The 18,401-nt window shown below is 42.0% G+C and overlaps 4 protein-coding genes across 7 annotated transcripts; 1 reads left to right on the top strand and 3 right to left on the bottom strand.

Annotated features, from left to right (window-relative positions):
* Positions 1-4,648, bottom strand: LOC135598450 (myosin-binding protein 7-like). Of its 2 annotated transcripts, none has more exons than XM_065092249.1 (3): positions 3,232-4,648; positions 369-415; positions 1-273 (listed from the first exon to the last, which is right to left on the bottom strand). In XM_065092249.1, the coding sequence occupies exons 1-3, from the start codon at positions 4,516-4,518 to the stop codon at positions 174-176; spliced, it is 1,434 nt and encodes a 477-aa protein (XP_064948321.1). In that variant the 5' UTR covers positions 4,519-4,648; the 3' UTR covers positions 1-173. The 2 variants fall into 2 exon arrangements, with proteins under 2 accessions (XP_064948321.1, XP_064948322.1); XM_065092250.1 differs by having other exon boundaries at positions 1-270; positions 3,232-4,646.
* A 1,533-nt stretch (positions 4,649-6,181) lies between these two features.
* Positions 6,182-7,888, bottom strand: LOC135598451 (ammonium transporter 2 member 5-like). The gene is made up of 3 exons (XM_065092251.1): positions 7,258-7,888; positions 6,892-7,177; positions 6,182-6,821 (listed from the first exon to the last, which is right to left on the bottom strand). Exons 1-3 carry the CDS (start codon positions 7,846-7,848, stop codon positions 6,298-6,300), a joined length of 1,401 nt encoding a protein of 466 aa, XP_064948323.1. The 5' UTR covers positions 7,849-7,888; the 3' UTR covers positions 6,182-6,297.
* Positions 7,889-8,706: 818 nt separating this feature from the next.
* On the bottom strand, positions 8,707-10,891 carry LOC135598449 (protein NUCLEAR FUSION DEFECTIVE 4-like). The gene is made up of 2 exons (XM_065092248.1): positions 10,432-10,891; positions 8,707-10,300 (listed from the first exon to the last, which is right to left on the bottom strand). The coding sequence occupies exons 1-2, from the start codon at positions 10,765-10,767 to the stop codon at positions 8,879-8,881; spliced, it is 1,758 nt and encodes a 585-aa protein (XP_064948320.1). The 5' UTR covers positions 10,768-10,891; the 3' UTR covers positions 8,707-8,878.
* A 3,130-nt stretch (positions 10,892-14,021) lies between these two features.
* Positions 14,022-17,142, top strand: LOC135598448 (probable NAD(P)H dehydrogenase (quinone) FQR1-like 2). Of its 3 annotated transcripts, none has more exons than XM_065092247.1 (3): positions 14,022-14,161; positions 14,683-15,309; positions 16,785-17,142. In XM_065092247.1, exons 2-3 carry the CDS (start codon positions 14,765-14,767, stop codon positions 17,011-17,013), a joined length of 774 nt encoding a protein of 257 aa, XP_064948319.1. In that variant the 5' UTR covers positions 14,022-14,161; positions 14,683-14,764; the 3' UTR covers positions 17,014-17,142. The 3 variants fall into 3 exon arrangements, with proteins under 3 accessions (XP_064948319.1, XP_064948318.1, XP_064948317.1); XM_065092246.1 differs by having other exon boundaries at positions 14,023-14,161; positions 14,564-15,309; XM_065092245.1 differs by having other exon boundaries at positions 14,029-14,161; positions 14,561-15,309.
* Positions 17,143-18,401: the final 1,259 nt, after the last annotated feature.

Raw genomic sequence — 18,401 nt, 5'->3', positions numbered from 1 at the left:
AGCAGAAAAACAACAAAGAATAAAATGAGATTTTAAGCCAATATTACATTAAAGTAGATGAAAGAATAGATTTGGGAATAGAAACCCAAGATCCAAATCCATATGGGAATCACACATTTAGCTCATTATGCTCTAGAAAAACTGCTTGGCGCCAGAATTAGATGACGTGACTCCTATGTTCTTGTGAGAAACCTCCGGTGCCTCACACGGGGCGACTTGTCCAGAAGCAACAACAAGCCAACATTGCTTGCCGACAACCCAAAAGTATACCTGCTAAGATAACAAGCAACACTTTGCCATGATACATGTTACATAAATTAAAAAGAAAAGGAAAAATCACTACATTAAACTAAAAAGTAAAGACTTACTTGACCCGAGATGGTTTCTTTCTCCAGAAAACAAATGAGACGACACTCTGGGGAAAAAACAAAAATCAGGAAGAAATTATAAGAAAAAAGAAACAGTAGATTATATTGATAGAAATGGCATAGTAAATATTAAATAAGTCAGTGATACGGTGACTTCTTTTACCTTAATGATGGCTTACACATATTGAGACATCTAGGGTTTTGAATAAAAAGAGTGTGTGAAATTAGAATATGGAACTAACATTGGATTATCAACTTTACAAACAATGTCCCTCAATAGTAAGGTCATACATGCAAATTTGAAAAAATATATTTCCAGACTTCTTCAGTGAATGCTAACAAGAGACTTAGCTTAATAATAGAAGGCATAAACACAGCAATCATGTCATAAGAGATATTGCCCTCGGGATAGCACTATGCAACCTAGTCGCCTAGTCAAATAGCATGTCCATTAAAGAGTCAGTAACAAGAGAAGATTCTGCATAGTGTTACCTTCCTTCTTAGGACAAAGATAAAATAGTTGCACAGTTTGAGGTCCACAATGACAACATTAGAGAAAAAAGAAACCTTGCTACATCAAAATTAGTGGCTATTCAGAGGGCCAATTTGCACGGCGAATGATGATAAAGGTGGACATTCATCACACAAAGAGATAACAAGACGACGTGGGGGATTAACGTCCACCATTGCCAGTGAAAGTTGATCAAGTACGCCTTTGGTACTACAAAATGCCCAAGATATTCATATTCCAACTCGAAGCATAAACAACAAATTGGCCTAGACAAAAAGAGATCAAAACTTTGCTTGTTCATCAGTACATCATGATTCATGAAAGAGGTTGATTATAAAACATGTTAAAGAAAACAACAATAGAAGGTTGGCACCAAATCTCCTAAGCTAGATGAGTCTATTTTGTGATAGCACCATACAGTCCAAAAAGTCCATACATGTGGTATCCAATTTAGTTTCACATTGACAGTGGAAGAATGCTTGAGTTGGTCTACAGAACTAGATGAGTCTATTATTGCTACCTTGGCCTTAAGGTTTTTGAACTAATAGTTATAGTTCGGGCTCATGAAGTTAATGGATTAAATTATCACATCAAATCATATCATAACAAAACATACCAAAATAGACTTAGTATTGGACATGGACAACCTGCAGATGAAACAACCACCAGGTAGAGCTACCAGGCCCTATGTGCATCATACTAAAGTTTGATTATGGGTTATGTTATATTCATGACAAGAACATTAAGCCTTAAAAGAGGAGGAAATTGTGATATCCTAGTTTAGTCCTACATTGGAAGTGAGAGAAGGATTGAGTTGGTTTATAGAACTAAATAGGTTTACTATTATTAACTCGAGCATAAACAACTTAAGCCCACCATTCAAGCTCATCAAATTAATGAGACAATTATTCCATCAAGTCGAGTCATAATACAAAAAACTTGGCATAAAATCTTAGAAGAATCGCATCAATAATCACCATTGGAAGTGATGGAGATTCTTTTGGCTATGAAATGGGCCTTCAGCTAGTTGGATGAAGAAACAAATATAACGATTCTTGTCATACCAAAAAGACTCATGTACAAATGATATGATATATTTGATATATTTCTGAGCATACATGAACTTCCACTAAGTGATGTTTTAGAGAGAAAGAACAGTGAAAAATGAAACAATTCTATTAGGTGATTCGCCATACTTGCTATCTGAAGGCTTATGCTACAACTACTTGCTTGAGGAGCTATTAGGTCCCTAGAAACATTACAAAAGCTTTGTTCACTTTCATGATTCTGGATCTTTCAGATACACTAGACACTTCATATATAGAACATAACTGAAACAAAAGAAGGTCAAACATAATGAATGCACCTGGAGTCAAGAAATGCTTCCAAAGAACTATTATACCCCTTAATTGCAAACAACTTATCAGTTATCATCAACAAAGATTTAATAACATATATCATTTAGCTGTTCAAATCAAAATAAGACTACAATTATTTCCATGGCTATTCTATATATTAGTGTGATTGTAACATTCATTCAGGAAAGATACACAAAGCATTATTATATTTTTGTTTTCCTCCATTACTTCAAAATTTACTTCTTCTAATCTAAAAATAGCATTAAACTCCAACGACTTTCCAAATTGTTCTCAGGTCACTGACAGATAGCAATAGCTTCAGTATTACATAAGAAGAGTGATATCAAATGAATTTTCATTTCTTAAATATACTACACTTGACGAAGGAAAAATAACACAAAGTAAACATCCCATTATCAAAGAATGCAAATATCATGCAAAATTAACTAACTGATCGAACTACTTACAATTAACTAAAGAGTATTGCAAAACCTGCATTGGGCTGCATTATGGACACAACAAACCCTTGAACTTCAGAATTTTGTATGACAAAACATGTAAGTCCATTTAAGTTTAGATTTCTTCCAATTTTCAAGAAAATTTTGAAATTGCTTCATTGTTCAAGGAACCTCTAACTGAACAGAGACAAACAAATTAAAGCTTCCTACAAGCAACTACCCTTGTAGGTTTAAAGACCTTCTCCCCATCAAAAGTATTTTATCAAATCAATGATGGAGAATTTATCACTTATGCTACTAGTGGCTCAATACTTGCATGTTGAGATGCATCTCTCTTGAGGGTTTTGCAAACTTACACATATAGGGTGTCTGCAAATTTACACACATTAAACGAAGCCTGATGAGTGCACAACACAAGAATCTTATCTACCAGGAATATATATGCATATTTGTCAAGGCAGGTACTTATCATTGACTTGAAGTTATACAAGTGACTAAAATTATCATCATGAAGTAATTGGCAGATAAATCTTTACCTTGATCATCGACATGATTGAAATCCTCTTGGGAGGAGATGGTTTCTTGATGAAGCTCCTCTCTTGTGTCGCTTCCTTCTGCATTTGTTGAGCAATCTCTTTCAACAGCACCATCTGAGCCTTATCGGTACCCACAGAAATTAATGTCTGCCTCATTGACTCCCTATCAGCCTCAAGTGCTTGTAGCCTTGTATGAAGCTTCCTTATCTCTGTTTCCCTAGCCTCACCCCCCAAATTTCTCCTGTTCTGAAGCTCCCTTGGGGTGCTAACATAATCCTCGCTTGCCCCATGCACCGCATCCACAGTGTATATTCTGTCACACATATCATCCCTTCCACCATAATCCGATGCACCATCCATCACCGCTGGAAACTCCTCCCCGTTATTGAAATTCAGACCTGAACAGCAGCTGCCATAGGAGAAACTCCTGAGATCCCTTGAACCACTGCGTGGTGACTGCCCTACCACGACTCCCTTATCCATGACATTGGAAAAGCTGCTGCTTGGCATCCGCTCAAGCTGAAAGATGCGCTGCTCAAGCTTCTGCAGGTGCTCGCGTGGGGTCTCCCCGGAAGGATAGTTATCGAGTTCAACACCAGCATCACCACGGCACCTCAATGGGGGATAGTCGTCAGGTAGGAGGTCGAAATGAGGAACGGCACAGGCGGTCGTGGCGGTATCAGGGGTCTGCGGCTCGGAAGGGGGTGCATCGCCGTGGATGTCAATGCCGTAGCTGAGCAGACGGTGACGATATGCCTGGACCTCGAAGGAGAGGGATTGCACGGCCTGATCGCGCTTGAAGAGGAGGTCCTCGAGGACGGCGATTTCCTGCTGGTCGTGGGTCATCTTCTCCTCCGCGAAGCGCTTGAACTGGCGAACCTCCATCTGGGCCTCGGCCTTCTCGTGCTGGAGCCGGAGGATCATCGACATGGTCTCCGTGGCAGCGGAGGCCGCGGCACTCCGCTCCTCCTCCAGCTCCGCTTGGAGCTTCTGGATCGACTGCTGGTGGCTGACGAGGGTCTCGCGGAGGGCAGCCGCTTCGTTCTCGATCTCCACGCGTGCGACGCGGGCCACGGCGCCAAGCTCCTCCGTGACGCGCGAGATCGAGCGGGCCCCATCTGCCGTGCTGTCCAGCTTCCGCCTCACAGACCGGCGCCAGGAGGCGGAGCGAACGGAAGCATGACCGCAGTAGAGGCAAGAGCAGGCGAATGTTCCACCCACGGTGTCCTCGCCTCCTCCTCCGCGTCCGCACGAGTAGGCCGATGCCGTAGGTTCCTCGGAATCCATGGATTCCGACAGACCATTGAGGCAAGCACACAAATGGGTATCTCCCGCGCCTCCCCTTGGAATTCACGGGCCCCACCGAACGCCCCCCTCCTTCCCCACCTCCGATTCTGATCAGCTACGGCGGCGGCCGGGGAGGAGACGAGGCGAAAGGTGAGGAATGCAAGCGGGGGATGCGGAATCGAAGTGCTTCTCGGTCCGGAAAAGTAGGGTTTGCTGTCGAATTGAGCGCCGCGCCAGACGAGAGGAGAAAAGAGGGGCTTCGAAGAAGCTTTCGGGACCCCAAACAAATCGCCAAATCCTTCGTTTCTTTCTTCTTCTTCTTTATAGGATGTATATTTTATCATATATAATAAATTAAATTGCAATTAATTTCTTTCTCAATTCCGACGAACCCGTTCGGCTAATTAACCGTGCGAAGAATCTACTCAAACGCGCACCCGCTCAGCACGTGCAATCGAAGTGGGACAAAAACCGTGGGTCCCAAGAGCAAAATTGAACGGTGTGAAAAGGGTAGGTGGGATAGGGAAGATTTTTGTCTTCAAACTTGACGCGGCAGCCTCATTTAACGTTGGTTTGGTCTAATTAATTTATCTAGTTAAATTATTGCCAAATATGATTAGGAGCTTTGACTGGTGGGCCCAACACACCCTTCTCGCTGACGTCATTCGTTTGGGATCACGAAATTTGATTACACAATAATACTTTTTTTATAAATAAATGAACGATTTCTAAAAAAAATCCTTATTTTTATTTTTCTTTATTTATTGTTCATATAATTTTTAAAAAAAAATAATTAATGAATTATAATATATATCATTGATTCTCTTGATATTTATCAATATAGAATTATTCTTTCATTGTCATAAAGTTATACGTATCTATAACATTGACCATAAAGTTTCATTAAAATCGGACTAATTATATTTTTATAATTAATTATTTTTAATATTTTTAATTTATATAATTTTAAAAAAATTATAAGAATCTCTATACTTACGAAATATTTAACTATGTTTTTCCACGCTGTCAACTCTGCTAATAAAAAGTTTATATGTACTTAGTGATAAATTGAAGTGAAGTAGAGTGAGCATATACTTAGTGATAAATCCTATGATATTTTCAAAAATAAAATCAATAACGTGAGAAAAAATAAAATTAAATATTTTTATAAATATAAATATAAATATCCTAATATAATTTTTGAAAATATAGATAATAAAATACTAAAAATAACTAATTATATAGAATAATTTACAATAAACCTATTGAAATCCAATAAATGTTTTAGGAGATATATTTCATCTAATAAATCTCCGTAAATATCTTAGTAATTGAATAAACACACTTTTCATACTAGAGAAAATCTAAAGCAACTGGATTTGAGTTAATTAAAAAGAGAGTTTTGTTTCCTATATTTATTGTATTTTCATATAATAAACTATATTTTTAATTATAAAATATAAATATAAATCTACCCTTTATTATTGATTCTCGTGATTATTCGTGGGTCAAGAAATCTTATTCCATATGGAAAAATTTTAGAATGGCATGTCAGAGTAAACAATAAAACTTGTTATTTACTCTCTCACAAGAAGAATTTACTGATGGCATGAAAGGAATCAAATAATTCATGAAGAAATATAAAATCTGTTACAGTCCCCAAGCAAAATTATTAAGGGAGATTCATACGGCAATTATGGGTCTGTGCTTAAACCTGATCGAATCGCTCCAATTACATAATGTGTACAATATGTAGAGCCATGCACCGTGTTTTGCTCCTCATGCCATCTCCTCTGTCTTCGCAGAGGCGAAGTTCTCGTACCCATGAATCGACTTCTCGTACGTCTCGCCGTCGCCCCACACCGCGTAGGCGTCCTCGCCGTGGATGGCGTCGTCTCCCACCAGCAACTCCTCCTCGCTAAGTCGAAGCGGGACGACCACCTTGATCAGCAAGCATATGACGCTGGTGATGACGACGTTGAGCGCAATGATGAATCCAATGCCGGCGAATTGCATGCCAATTTGACGCAGTCCTGCGGTGGCGCGGCCCATTTTGATGGCGTAGGCGAGTCCGACGTAACTGGGATTGTCGCCGAAGAAGAGGCGGTTCAGTCTTGGGTCGGCCAAGATTCCGGTGAGGATGCCGCCCAAGCTGCCGGCAATGCCGTGGGTGTGGAAGACGGCGAGCGTGTCGTCGACCTTCTTCAGGAATTGGATCTTCCTGTGGAGCACCATCATGGTAAACCAGGGAATGCTTCCTGACAGGACGCCCATGATGATGGCTGCCCAAGGCTGCACCAGCCCTGTTCTCCAAACAAATACGTCGATGGTAGGCACAATGTTTGTAGTTCGATGGTATGAATCTGGATTTACCTGCGGCAGGAGTGATGCAAACGAGGCCGGTGATCATTCCCTGGACGGCGCCGATGACTGACGGCTTCGAGAAGTAGAACATGTCGAGGAAGAGCCAGACGAGGAGGCTGGTGGCGGTGCAGAGATGAGTGTTGACGATGGCGATAGATGCGGCGAGGTTGGCCGCGTAGGGAGCGCCACCGTTGAAACCAGTCCACCCCAGCCACAGCAGTCCCGCGCCGGTCAGCGTTAGCAGGATGTTGTTGGGCGGAAACCTCTCCCTGTCCTTCGCCACTCTCGGCCCGACCTGCAACAGATGAAGAACGTTGGTGCACATACTACAACAACGATGACGGCGCATCAATTAGATGTGCTCTCTGTTCATACCCAATAAGCAGCGGTGAGTCCGGCGATCCCGGAGGAGAGATGGATGACGTAGCCTCCGGCAAAGTCCATGACGCCGGCCTTGAACAGGAACCCGTTCGGGCTCCAGAGGCTGAACGCGCCGATCGTGTACGAGAAGGTGAGCCACAGCGGCACGAACAGCATCCACGCTTTAAAGTTCATCCTGCCGAGCAGCGAGCCGGCGATCAGTATGGGCGTGATGGCGGCGAAGACGAACTGAAAGTAGACCAGCGTGGCGTTGGGGTAGAGCCCGGCGAAGCCCTGGGCCAGGAGGAACTTCTGCTCGAGGACGTTGGCGTCGGGACGGCCCCAGAAGGGGAGGAGCGGCTCTCCGAAGGCCATGCGGAAGCCCCAGATGCACCAGCAGATTAAGACGGCGGCGAAGGCGTAGAGCGCCATGAAGGCCGAGTTGACCGCCCACTTCTTCTTGACGATGCTGCCATAGAGGATCACCAGGCCCGGAACGCTCTGAAGCCCGACGAGCGTGGCGGCGGTCAGCTGCCACGAGTTGTCCCCCTTGTTGAGCCACTCCGGCGCGCCCTCGCTCGGCAGAAGGCTCGATGGGAGCGACATCTCGATCTCCCCTCCCTCTGCAAGCTCTTCGTTCCGACGACAGAGGAGAAAACCGCAGCGAGCCCCACGGCAAAACCACACAGAATCAGCATTTATAGGATCAGATACAATGCTGGGTTGGCTCCTCCGCCCACAAACTCAGGCATCGAGTCCACAGATACACGCATGATTCGCAGAATCAAGGGTGATAACGACAATTGCATGATTAGTTTGAAATTAAAAATACACTGAATCCTACATGATTTGGTTTCGCAACCGCAACTCAAGCCTATATACGATATCTCGGAATTCGAGGAGAACCGGCAATTTTTGGGTGAGCGTAGGAAGAAGCAGAACGGAATATATATGATAAGGAGGGTTTCTAGCCGTTCATCAGCTGCGACTTCTGATCTCCATCGTCTGTTTGAAAATATCTAATTAAAATTCTACGAATATTTTTATTTAAAATTAACAGAGTGAAAAATTGCAATGAGAGAAACCGAATCTTAAGATTCTTCACTGGAAATTCTGAAGAATCGGTCTGCTGCAGAACGGGAGATTCGCAAACTTAACATTGAGTCAAGCGTTGACCTTGCAATGCTGTCAAATTTCCTTTTCCTGTTAGTACGATGAGTATGATTCGGCTGTATCTAATCGGAGAAGGACGTTAGAGGAGATTCCTTTTGGAATCCTCCGAGATTCGATTCATCGTAATTGGAGATATATTTTCTTTCTTTTAATGCGACTTGAAAAGGAAACAACCAACCAGTTTTAGTAGTCACATTATGAATTGCCAGCTAGTCGGTTATGTTACTACCATCCTATAATTCCCCATCAAAAAAAGATATATTAAAGGCTAAGTAAAATATTAGAAGATGCTAAGCTTAACCGGTAAAGATCATATCGAATCACCATAAGATCCCAAGATCAATTCAAGCTTTCAAGTCCCGACATGATCATATCTCGGATTAAGATACATCATGTTTACTTCACAGAAGTAGGAAGAAGAACCACAGTAGTGGCTTTCATCGATCTCTCTTCTGGGAGATGGCTATGTGCGAGCGCGCCCGTAAAGGTTGAGGTACACACTTGTGGTCCTGTAAACGAGGACGAGGCTCAAGATGACTGCTATGACGCAAAGCCCGGACATGATCAGTGAACTGAGGAAGAAACAGATGGTCCCTGTGCATTTTAATGGTTCATCCACGCCGAGCAGAGCACCTCGCAACGAGTTGATGTTTCCTTGAGCTTGTTTCGCTGCTTCGTCGTCGTAAATTACGCTGGTAATGAGGCCAGAGAAGATCAATGAACCTGCAGGATTAGCCACCGTCAGGAAATTGTAGAGGGCTCCAAAGTTCTTCAACCCGAACAGCTCTGATGCAGCAGCAGGAACTATGGCCCAGTGAGCTCCATATCCAAGTCCGATCAACAAGGTTCCAACGTACATCGTTCCAGGCCAGGCCATGGCGAAGAACAGGTGCCCGATCGCCATCACAGCCTGGAAGCAAGCCAACGCCACCGGCCTTGGATACGCACGGTCCCTCACGATGAGCTCGGATAAATAGCCTCCGCCTACTCGACCAAGAAAGTTCCAAATGCTGATCATGGAGACAAAAATGTGAGCCTCGTCATAGCCCAAAGACTCGCTCATCTGACCAAGGTTGTCGATGACCGTCAATCCAGAGCCCGATCCGAGGAGAAGAGAGAGGAACATGAGCCAAAAGTCTGCCTTTCTCAGCGCCTGCATCAGGGTGAAGTCCTCCCCCCTGCGAGGGCCTCTCCTCTTCTTCACCCTGACTGCTCCGTCGGCAGCGGCTTGGAGCAGCTTGGCTTGCAGGTGAGCGATCCGCTTCTGCCTTTCTGATGCAGGGAGCAGGTCAACGTCCGTGGGCTTCTCATCCTCCACCTCACTGAGAATGACCTCAGTCTGTTCTGCAGATTGACTCGTCTCTTCTGCCTGTGAAGGTTCGGGCAACAGAGGCTCTTGAACAGGAGAAACCACATCGAGATGGAAGGTGAGCAGCAAGGGAAGGACGACCGGAGCCAACAAGAGCAATAGAAGCAGCAGCGTGAGCACGACGATGACGGTGTGGCCGAGGTCAACCAGGTCTTCCAGGAGCATGACGCCCATCAAGTACGCGGCCAGGAGCAAGCAAACGCTGTAGACGAACATGAAGCTGGATTGATCCGAGGGCCTCACTTGCCGGTGGCCGCCGACGGGCCTGACGATAAACAACAAGGCGATGACCACCATGGATGGCCCGACGGCGACCACGAAGAGCAAAGCGGCATGGTCGGGCGTATGTATCATTGCAAAGATCTGGGTCAAGATCGCACCACTGAGACCGGCAAAGCCTTTCAAGATGCCCACGACAGGGCCTCTGCTCTTGGGGAAGTTCTGCACGCAGGAAACCAGCGCAGCGGTGTTGAAGTAGGTCTCTCCATTCGTCGCCACAAATATAAGAACACACATCTGCGCACGAGGCAGAGAAGGATCAAAGAAGGTCACTTGTAGAACAGAAAAACTCATGATTAGAATTGACATCACGAACTTAAAACCATATGTCTAATTCCAAACGATCGATCAAAAGGACGTCCACTCACCGCCCACAGCGGCATCCGTGGGGTTCTTCCCGTCACGACGAGCCAAACCCAGCCGTATCCCACGAAATTCTGCAGCACTCCGACCAACAGCGCCGCCCAGAGCGGGAGGATCTCGCAGAGGGTTCCGGCGAGGAAGCCGATGCTATCGCCCAGATCTTTGGCGACTCCGAGCCTCGCGATCTGGCGCTGGTTGTAGCCCAAGGAACTCTTGATGACCGGCGACAGGCTGCCGAAGAGGTACCCGGTCCCTGCGACCGCCTGCACCCACATTGCGGCCACGAAAACCAGCCATCTGTTGTTCAGCAAGGTCCTGAGTCTCCCTCGTAACCCACTCATCGCTTCCGGACCGAGTCAAGACCTCTATCTGGTTCTGCCAACTTCTTGGGAGCTCCACTAGGAATGAAATCTAAAGACCTCTTGTGCTTCCTTTACGCCGGAAGAAGATGAAATCTTGATTCGAGAAACCAAAAGAAAACACCAAATAGGACTTGGCGCGATTTTAATCGGATTTTGAGAAGAAAAAAAAAGGTGGAATGAAAAGGTAAATGAATGAAATTTAAAAGCTCGATGTTGATGTCATTCTCTCACATTTATACAAGGAAGGAGGCAATTACATTTCTACAAGTTATAATTGCATTTTATATTTGCAAAAATTTAAAAAAATATTAGTTCTTTCTTAACATGTCATTCTGAGGGTGGTGGTAAATTATTGATATGATCATCATTCTTGGTATATTCTGAAAATGGTAATAAATATTTAGATTTGATACAATATTTCTTGATTTCGTCACGGTAATCGGACTTGATATAATCTAAACTCTTTAGTTGACATGCATATAATCTAAAATGGTAATTGACGCCATGGTAATAGGACGGACATGTCGATACAAAATCTACGGGGTCATACTAATGATGCTATAAGGATGGTCATGAGCTAGTGACTCTTCTACACAGGTGGAGTATTGATTAAGATATTTAGTCTCATATTGATTGAAGAATAGGAGAACATAGCGTCTATATGTCTGTAGGGTCACCCTTATCCTTCTTTTTGGGGCTCATGAGTTTCGAAAGGATAGAAATGGATAATTCTTTGGGAGCTTATGGATAGGAAGAATCGAGACAGATAGTTTTCTCATCCTCGTATGCATTTCTCTTGCTGTTCTTTGTTCAGGACAGGCCAAGCTCAGCTCATGTGAGCTCCTTTAGGCAATGGCCATCCTTTTGCTTACCTCTAAGCTCAATTACCATGCTTATGTTTGACTCATTCGTCAGTTGTTTATATTTACAAAGTAATTGCGATGGCTAGCATTTGTCATTGTGTCTATATAAGGTTTGGCCTTCAAGTTTCCTGTGAATTCTAATGGCTTCTTCTCTTTAGGTTCTTTTGTTTTCTGCTACCTTTAATGAAACTGCCAAGGCATTTGTGTCAAGTGTAGTTAAATATGGGAATGAAATATTTGTAAAGAGAGAGGAACTGACACTGGAATAGGTAAAGCAATGTAAGGTCCAATGTCCAGATGAACTTGCACAAGTCCAAGTGATACAGTTTGTCTATTTCTAACATGTTCTTTTGCATTGTTTCTTCTTCATGTTTACTTTGCCTGCCCTTGATGATTCAAGAGCCTGTTTCATTGGCCTTCCCATTTGTTTTTGAACTATCTTATGAGATTATTGATGCTGCTCTACATTTTCTGCAGCTTATCCTATTTTTTATTATCAATTTTAATTTCATAAACTTATTCGTGATATTCAAAGGTTTGAAATACATACGATTCGATACCGATGATATTTAATCTTTGCATACGTAGAATATGGTATACGGACTTATATGTTTTTTTTTTAACTCGATAAATACTGACGCATGCTAGTATGACTCTGGTATTAGTCAGGATAATACAAACCTGATATATGAAATTATAAAAATTAGTTTAATTTTTTGAAGTACAAATAATTATGGTGATAAAATCAGTTTTTTTTACATTTTTCATTACCTAGTTCTACTTTTCTTTTGTGAATTTAGTAATTTGGTTATTAAATCACGGGTTTGTAAAAAATTGATTCTTTAGATAATTTCAAGATACTTCCATTTCATCATTAGCACAACAATGCCATCAAGGCCATTTTTTTTATGGTTTGACGTGGAAATTATAGAGAGAGAATGAAACATAGGTGGAATGGTGGATACTCTTAGATATTGTATCAAGAAATGAAATTCTATGGAGAGTTTGCTGCTCCAATGATCATTGTGTGATGAGTTTTGGGAGCAGTTCTTCTGCTAATGATCACTGTTGCTATTACACTTTGTTGGAAAAGGGTCTCTTTTTCTCTCATAGACTAATTGGTTGCCACACTAAACGCTGTTATCTAACTGGTTGGAGCATTAAAGGTCCACAGTGGGATGTGAGGAGGAATCTTGTGAGCAGTATTTGGTTTGCTAACAGGATATATCCTGGCATCAATCATGGTCAATGACGAAGTCAATATCAAGCATGGAGGATCGAGGTTGACACGGCGCACAGCGTCGACGTGCCACCTCGGGTTCAAACAGGATGATCGTCTGCCCCGCGCTGACCTGGGTCATGCAAGATAGCGTCGCATGACACAAAGCCGCTTCGGAAAGCTTAGAGCGACGTTGTGCAACACAAATCCATGTTGCTTAATCGGTGCTCATGCGGGAAGTATAGGTCGGTCGCTCGAGAAATCGATCGTGTAGGATCGATTCTTGCTCGTAGGTATAAAAAATCGACTTCTTAATCGGCGCCAAGAGGCATTTAATTTCGAAGAAACAAGTTACACTTGAAAAGAGAAGATTGTGCTTGAGAGACGAGACTCAAACTCAACTCGACCTATCGCATACTAGTATATGAGTTATGTTTTACTCATATGATTGTATTTAAATATTTTAAAGTTACATAGCGAAAAATATGAAGGATTGATTATTGATCGAATTATATAATTAATCTATTAAGATTATTATACATTGATATTATTTTATGTATATTATTTAAATTATAATATAATGAATTTTTAAGGAGTTATTAAATTTATTGAACGTCATAATTATGGTTTGGAATATGTAATATTTGTCATGTGAGTTGATTATGAATTAATATATATGCAAATTAATTATGAATTGATTTATATAATAATTATTTTATGGAAATTATTTTATTTTGGTTTTGGCTTTGTATTCTTATAGAAAACATAATATGTTGTGTCATTTTCCTGATTTGAGTGTTGAAAACACGATTTAGGATAAGTATAGGGTTCTTCTATTTATGCTATGCGTATTACCATAAAGAATATATATTGCAAAGGATAAATAATTAAGATGAGATTTGAATCTAAGATTTTATAATAATTACCTGTAAAAACTAAGATTTTTAGAATTTTAATTTATACAAAAAATCTAAAAATTCCGAATTCGACGAGATCAGCAATTACTGCAGCCGGAAATATTGAAGATTAGGCTAACGTGTCATCTATTAAGTGGCCAATTACCCTGTTTCGTACGCGTTTTGTAGTAGCGATCCTTCGACGGTGGTAAGTAGCACAGTATCTCGTTGTCGAATCTTCTGGAAGGTCCACATGACAGCGCAGCGATGCGAGGAGCTCAAACATCCTACTAGTTTTACTTGTCCCCGTTCGAAGACCGATGGGAGTCCAACGCGAGTCGGATCTCGGAACGCCGCAGGAGATCGCGGGAACTCCTCTCCATGGAAATCTTAGGGTAAGAATCTTACCACGACGCTGTGCCATCTTTATTATTCTCGTCGTTTTCCAAATCAATTGTGGTCGGTATCAGTGTGATTTGATGCCGTTTTCGAACGATTTGAATGCTCTTTTTCTCAATTTATTTCTCGTCCCGACTAAGAAGGATTTGATTCGATTCGATTCGCTTCCACGAAGCGGAAGGTCTCCTAAGAAAAATTTCTCCTTTTACAAAGATTTCGGAGGCATCGGTTTCAACTGTCGCTCGAGGTGGGGTTCTCTTTCCCCGTCGAGAGCTGAATTGAATTGATTCACGGAATATTTGTCTCAATCGGAAAGATTTGTGAGCTTTTTTCCTTTCCTGTGAAGATTTGAGATTCTTTGTTGGGTTATTGATCTGTAGATTACCCTTTTTTAGCAGTGCTGAAGCAAATTGATTGCTACGGATCGAAATCCGTAAGACATTTTAGAAAGTTAGGGTTTTGATCAATCCCTTTGGCGAGGAAGAGAATTCTTATTCTTTGAAGGATTTCTCCCCAGTTTGGACTAATTTGGGTGTTCGGAAGAAGTAATCTTACGAAGGAAGTGGAGTTCTGCAGCTACTAACAAGAGATTGGAATAAATGGGGAAAGGAGGAGGTTGCTTTCCGAGCAAGAAGAAGCAGCCAACGGTTGCCTCTGATCAGGCCGTCACCATTGTGGAGAGGAATGCTCCCCTTCCCACCGAGGAGAAGATTGAAGGCAGCGAAGAGGTCGTGGAACCTGCCGGGCCACCGGTGGTCGAGACCAAGGTCAAGATCTTCATCGTATTCTACTCCATGTACGGCCACGTCGAGGCCCTAGCAAAGCAGATGAAGAAGGGCGTCGACGGCACTGATGGTGTAGAGGGTGTCCTGTATCGTGTTGCAGAGACACTCCCATCGGACGTCTTGGAGAAGATGTACGCTCCACCGAAGGATCCGTCAATTCCAGAGATATCGGCTGCAGAGCTGGTTGAAGCGGACGGGATACTGTTCGGGTTTCCGACGAGGTATGGGTGCATGGCGGCTCAGATGAAGGCATTCTTTGATTCTACAGGGCAGTTATGGAGAGAACAGAAGCTTGCAGGGAAACCTGCCGGGTTCTTTGTGAGCACTGGGACTCAAGGTGGAGGGCAAGAAACTACCGCGTAAGACCATCTCTGCCATTTTTCTTTCTGTTTCACCTTGATGTTATTCAATATGTGATAACCTGTCTTCTTCATCGAATGGATGCTTGCAGTTTACTTGGCCTATGTTGAATTAATTCTATGCTGGTATTTTATGATGGATAACTCAGCATGAATCTATTTTCTTTATTTTTCATTTGCTGTTATTGGCTGAAAGATAAATGTTTTCAAGTAGAGGCGCGAGAAAAGGACTGGAGCAAAGAATTCCCTATAAACAGGAGAAATACGATTTCGAGAACTATAGGACTTTTACTAACTTGAGGGAAAGTACTTTTACACCGAAATAGTTGGATTAAGGGTTCTTTGTGGTTGTGTTGGTGGTGTTGTAGGTTAGGACTGTTACTTGGTGAGATCACTGCAATCTCTGTTCTTCTGGCATCGTTCATACATAATTATTTATTTTTATTAGAAATGCCTACCTTCACCTATGAGGAAATATAGTGATGTGAAAGTTAACCATCTTAATCTTTTGTGCATTCAGGTTCATCAATGCACTGTTTATGAATTGCTATATAACCTGTTGAATGAAGAAGGTATTTTATCCTGTGATTTGTTGTATATAGGGTCACTTTTTTAATCTTCTTTTTGTCTACCATCTTCAAATCCAAGATTATTCTCTTACGTCACTGACACCACAAAGAGGGAGAAAAGAGTGCATGAGCTTTCGACTGTTCAACCTACTTACTTGTGGTTGTAGGTAGCTGTTTCTATAAATTTTAAAATGTCAAGCTTCATCTAGCAGATAAAGCAGTCACATTTTTGTTTGTAGTTGCAGACTGCCAAGAAAAGAAATACACTACACTTGGTAAGACCGACTTAGAAAAAGATAGTATTGAATTTGGCGAGCCCATTTAACAATTAAAAGAGTTGTTTTTTGGTTGAAACTAACTACATATTTAAACAAATAATAGCATGATTTCAGTAACCAAGAAATGTTCTTTTTAACTATGCATGCTCAATATTTTCCTTTAATGAGATATGCTGAGAAATATTCTTTGTATCTGGATTTTCCCAATTCCTTTTGTATATTAATTTCAGTCTTGTGTAGCTTTTTTACTTGCTTCAGGAAGCTTTGGTGATAAATAGTTCTTAATTATTTCTATCTGATTGCTTTCGCTAGTTAATCTTGAAAATTATTTTGTATGAATGGTTAATAAGTTCTTGTCATCTTTACATATATAATGCAAATGGCCAGGATGTAATCCAAAAGATTCTCTTTTTTTCTACATGTTATATATCTTCATTGTTACAAGGAACTTAATATTTCAACAAGACAAAAGTTTAAATCACATACAGTTTAAATCTTCATTGACAAGGAACTTAATGCAGAAGCTTAATCTGCTCTGGCCCTCACAGCAGCTTTTAAATGAACTTACTACTTTCTTCTCTTTTCTATAAGCTTGGTTAGATTGATGTCTATTATTTTACTTCTGTAGTTGGACTGCACTCACCCAATTAACCCATCATGGCATGCTCTTCGTTCCTATCGGATATACCTTTGGAGCTGGAATGTTCAAGATGGATGAAATTAGAGGTGGATCTCCATATGGTGCTGGTGTTTTTGCTGGGGATGGAACTAGACAACCTAGTGAAGCTGAGCTTTCTCTTGCTGAGTACCAGGGCAAATATATGGCTTCGATAGTCAAGAAGCTGGTGCATACATGATTTATGTGCTCATAGTTTCTATTACCTGATTGCATATTTCCTCATTGTCCCATTCTAAGACCTCTGTTGTGCTATATTTTTCTGCTATTTCTTTTTATTCATAAAATAAGCTCTGCTACTTTGGTTTTTCTTCTGGTGTCAATTGTTTGCTTCTGTTCTGTATGCGATTATTGTTTGTGTCCCAAAAAATGTCATATCTTTGACATAATAAGCTTCTGACATCTTTCCTTTCCATATGAATGTTTTCTTGGGGCATGCTTTTTTTGCAATAAAAGAAATATATTAAGATGTTATCGTTCTCCAGTATGTCCTATGATACAAGATATTATTTTCTTGGGGCATGTTATTATTTCATATGCTATGCAAGTAGTTCTCAAGTACTAAAACAGCTTAAAATCAAAATTGGAGTAGCAAAAAACATTTGCTTCCTATTTGCCTGTCATTATCCTCATCACATATTGTATTGATTGAGAGTCTTGAATGCAGAAAAAGTAGTCGAATGCCTGAGAGAGGGACGAGTTAGGATGGGAAGGATACGATGATCTAATTGTGATTTGCAATTTAGCTTGCAAGTGCGACAGAAATGTTACATTTTAACACATTGTCATAAGTTGAATTGCATGTATAAAGTGAGATACGTATATGGTCTATGGCCGGGTCAGATCGACCGAACAGATCCGTGTCCCGCAATCGAATCTTTGGACTTTTTTTGCCTCAATTGACTAAAACCCCCTTACAAATACACAGCGAGTGCAGCAGACATTTTTCTTAAACCCTATGCCCGCACTCCCGCGTTCGATCCCCTAAAGCCCGATGGCCGGCAGAGAGGGATCTCTGCCCAGTTCGCAGGCAGCGTACCTCAGCGGCGGGAATGCGGCCTCCGAGTGGCAGCGGTGGCGGGTTCAGAGGCCGGGACGGCTGTCGCGGCGGTGGCAGGGGACGGGGAGGTGGTTACGACGAAGGCCTTCCCGCCAAAGTTGTAGGCACGGTTGTAAAGGAAGGGTATTAGGAAAAGAGTCAGCACTAAGAAGGGGGGGGGGTGGTGTGAATTATTACAGCGGAAAGCTTACCTCGGTTCCAAAAACTTCGTTTCGATTAAATCCGTTTCCGACGAAAAATCGTTTCGTAAAAATAATAACTTTGAAAGTGTAGGGAAGAGAGTAGGCATAGTAAAACAAGTAAGGAGGTTTGCAGTAAAGATTAATTGCACCAATTTTATAGTGGTTCGGTTGTCGTGACTTATATCCATTTCGTCGATTCCTCTTCCGTCGAGGCCACCGGCATCCACTATCGATCTTCCTTTAATAGACGAAGATTAACCTCCTTCTTACACCCCTCTTATCCTTTTACCCGGTTTAGGAGACAACCATGACAAGCACTCACTCCTC

Source organism: Musa acuminata, chromosome BXJ2-1 (genome assembly GCF_036884655.1).
Source record: "Musa acuminata AAA Group cultivar baxijiao chromosome BXJ2-1, Cavendish_Baxijiao_AAA, whole genome shotgun sequence".
NCBI classification, from domain to species: domain Eukaryota; kingdom Viridiplantae; phylum Streptophyta; class Magnoliopsida; order Zingiberales; family Musaceae; genus Musa; species Musa acuminata.
Note: the sequence above shows the minus strand (reverse complement) of the source record. Positions and strands in the feature narration are given on the sequence as shown.

Excerpts from the sequence above, each read along its gene's own strand:
- LOC135598450 (XM_065092249.1), bottom strand. The coding sequence starts at position 4,518 with ATGGATTCCGAGGAACCTACGGCATCGGCCTACTCGTGCGGACGCGGA. Across the intron at positions 416-3,231 it reads CAATCATGTCGATGATCAAG|AGTGTCGTCTCATTTGTTTT; the intron begins GTAAAGATTTAT and ends TTTTTTCCCCAG. Across the intron at positions 274-368 it reads AAGAAACCATCTCGGGTCAA|CAGGTATACTTTTGGGTTGT; the intron begins GTAAGTCTTTAC and ends TTGTTATCTTAG.
- LOC135598451 (XM_065092251.1), bottom strand. The coding sequence starts at position 7,848 with ATGTCGCTCCCATCGAGCCTTCTGCCGAGCGAGGGCGCGCCGGAGTGG. Across the intron at positions 7,178-7,257 it reads GACTCACCGCTGCTTATTGG|GTCGGGCCGAGAGTGGCGAA; the intron begins GTATGAACAGAG and ends CATCTGTTGCAG. Across the intron at positions 6,822-6,891 it reads TTGCATCACTCCTGCCGCAG|GGCTGGTGCAGCCTTGGGCA; the intron begins GTAAATCCAGAT and ends TTTGGAGAACAG.
- LOC135598449 (XM_065092248.1), bottom strand. The coding sequence starts at position 10,767 with ATGAGTGGGTTACGAGGGAGACTCAGGACCTTGCTGAACAACAGATGG. Across the intron at positions 10,301-10,431 it reads CACGGATGCCGCTGTGGGCG|ATGTGTGTTCTTATATTTGT; the intron begins GTGAGTGGACGT and ends CCTCGTGCGCAG.
- LOC135598448 (XM_065092247.1), top strand. The coding sequence starts at position 14,765 with ATGGGGAAAGGAGGAGGTTGCTTTCCGAGCAAGAAGAAGCAGCCAACG. Across the intron at positions 15,310-16,784 it reads GGAGGGCAAGAAACTACCGC|TTGGACTGCACTCACCCAAT; the intron begins GTAAGACCATCT and ends TTACTTCTGTAG.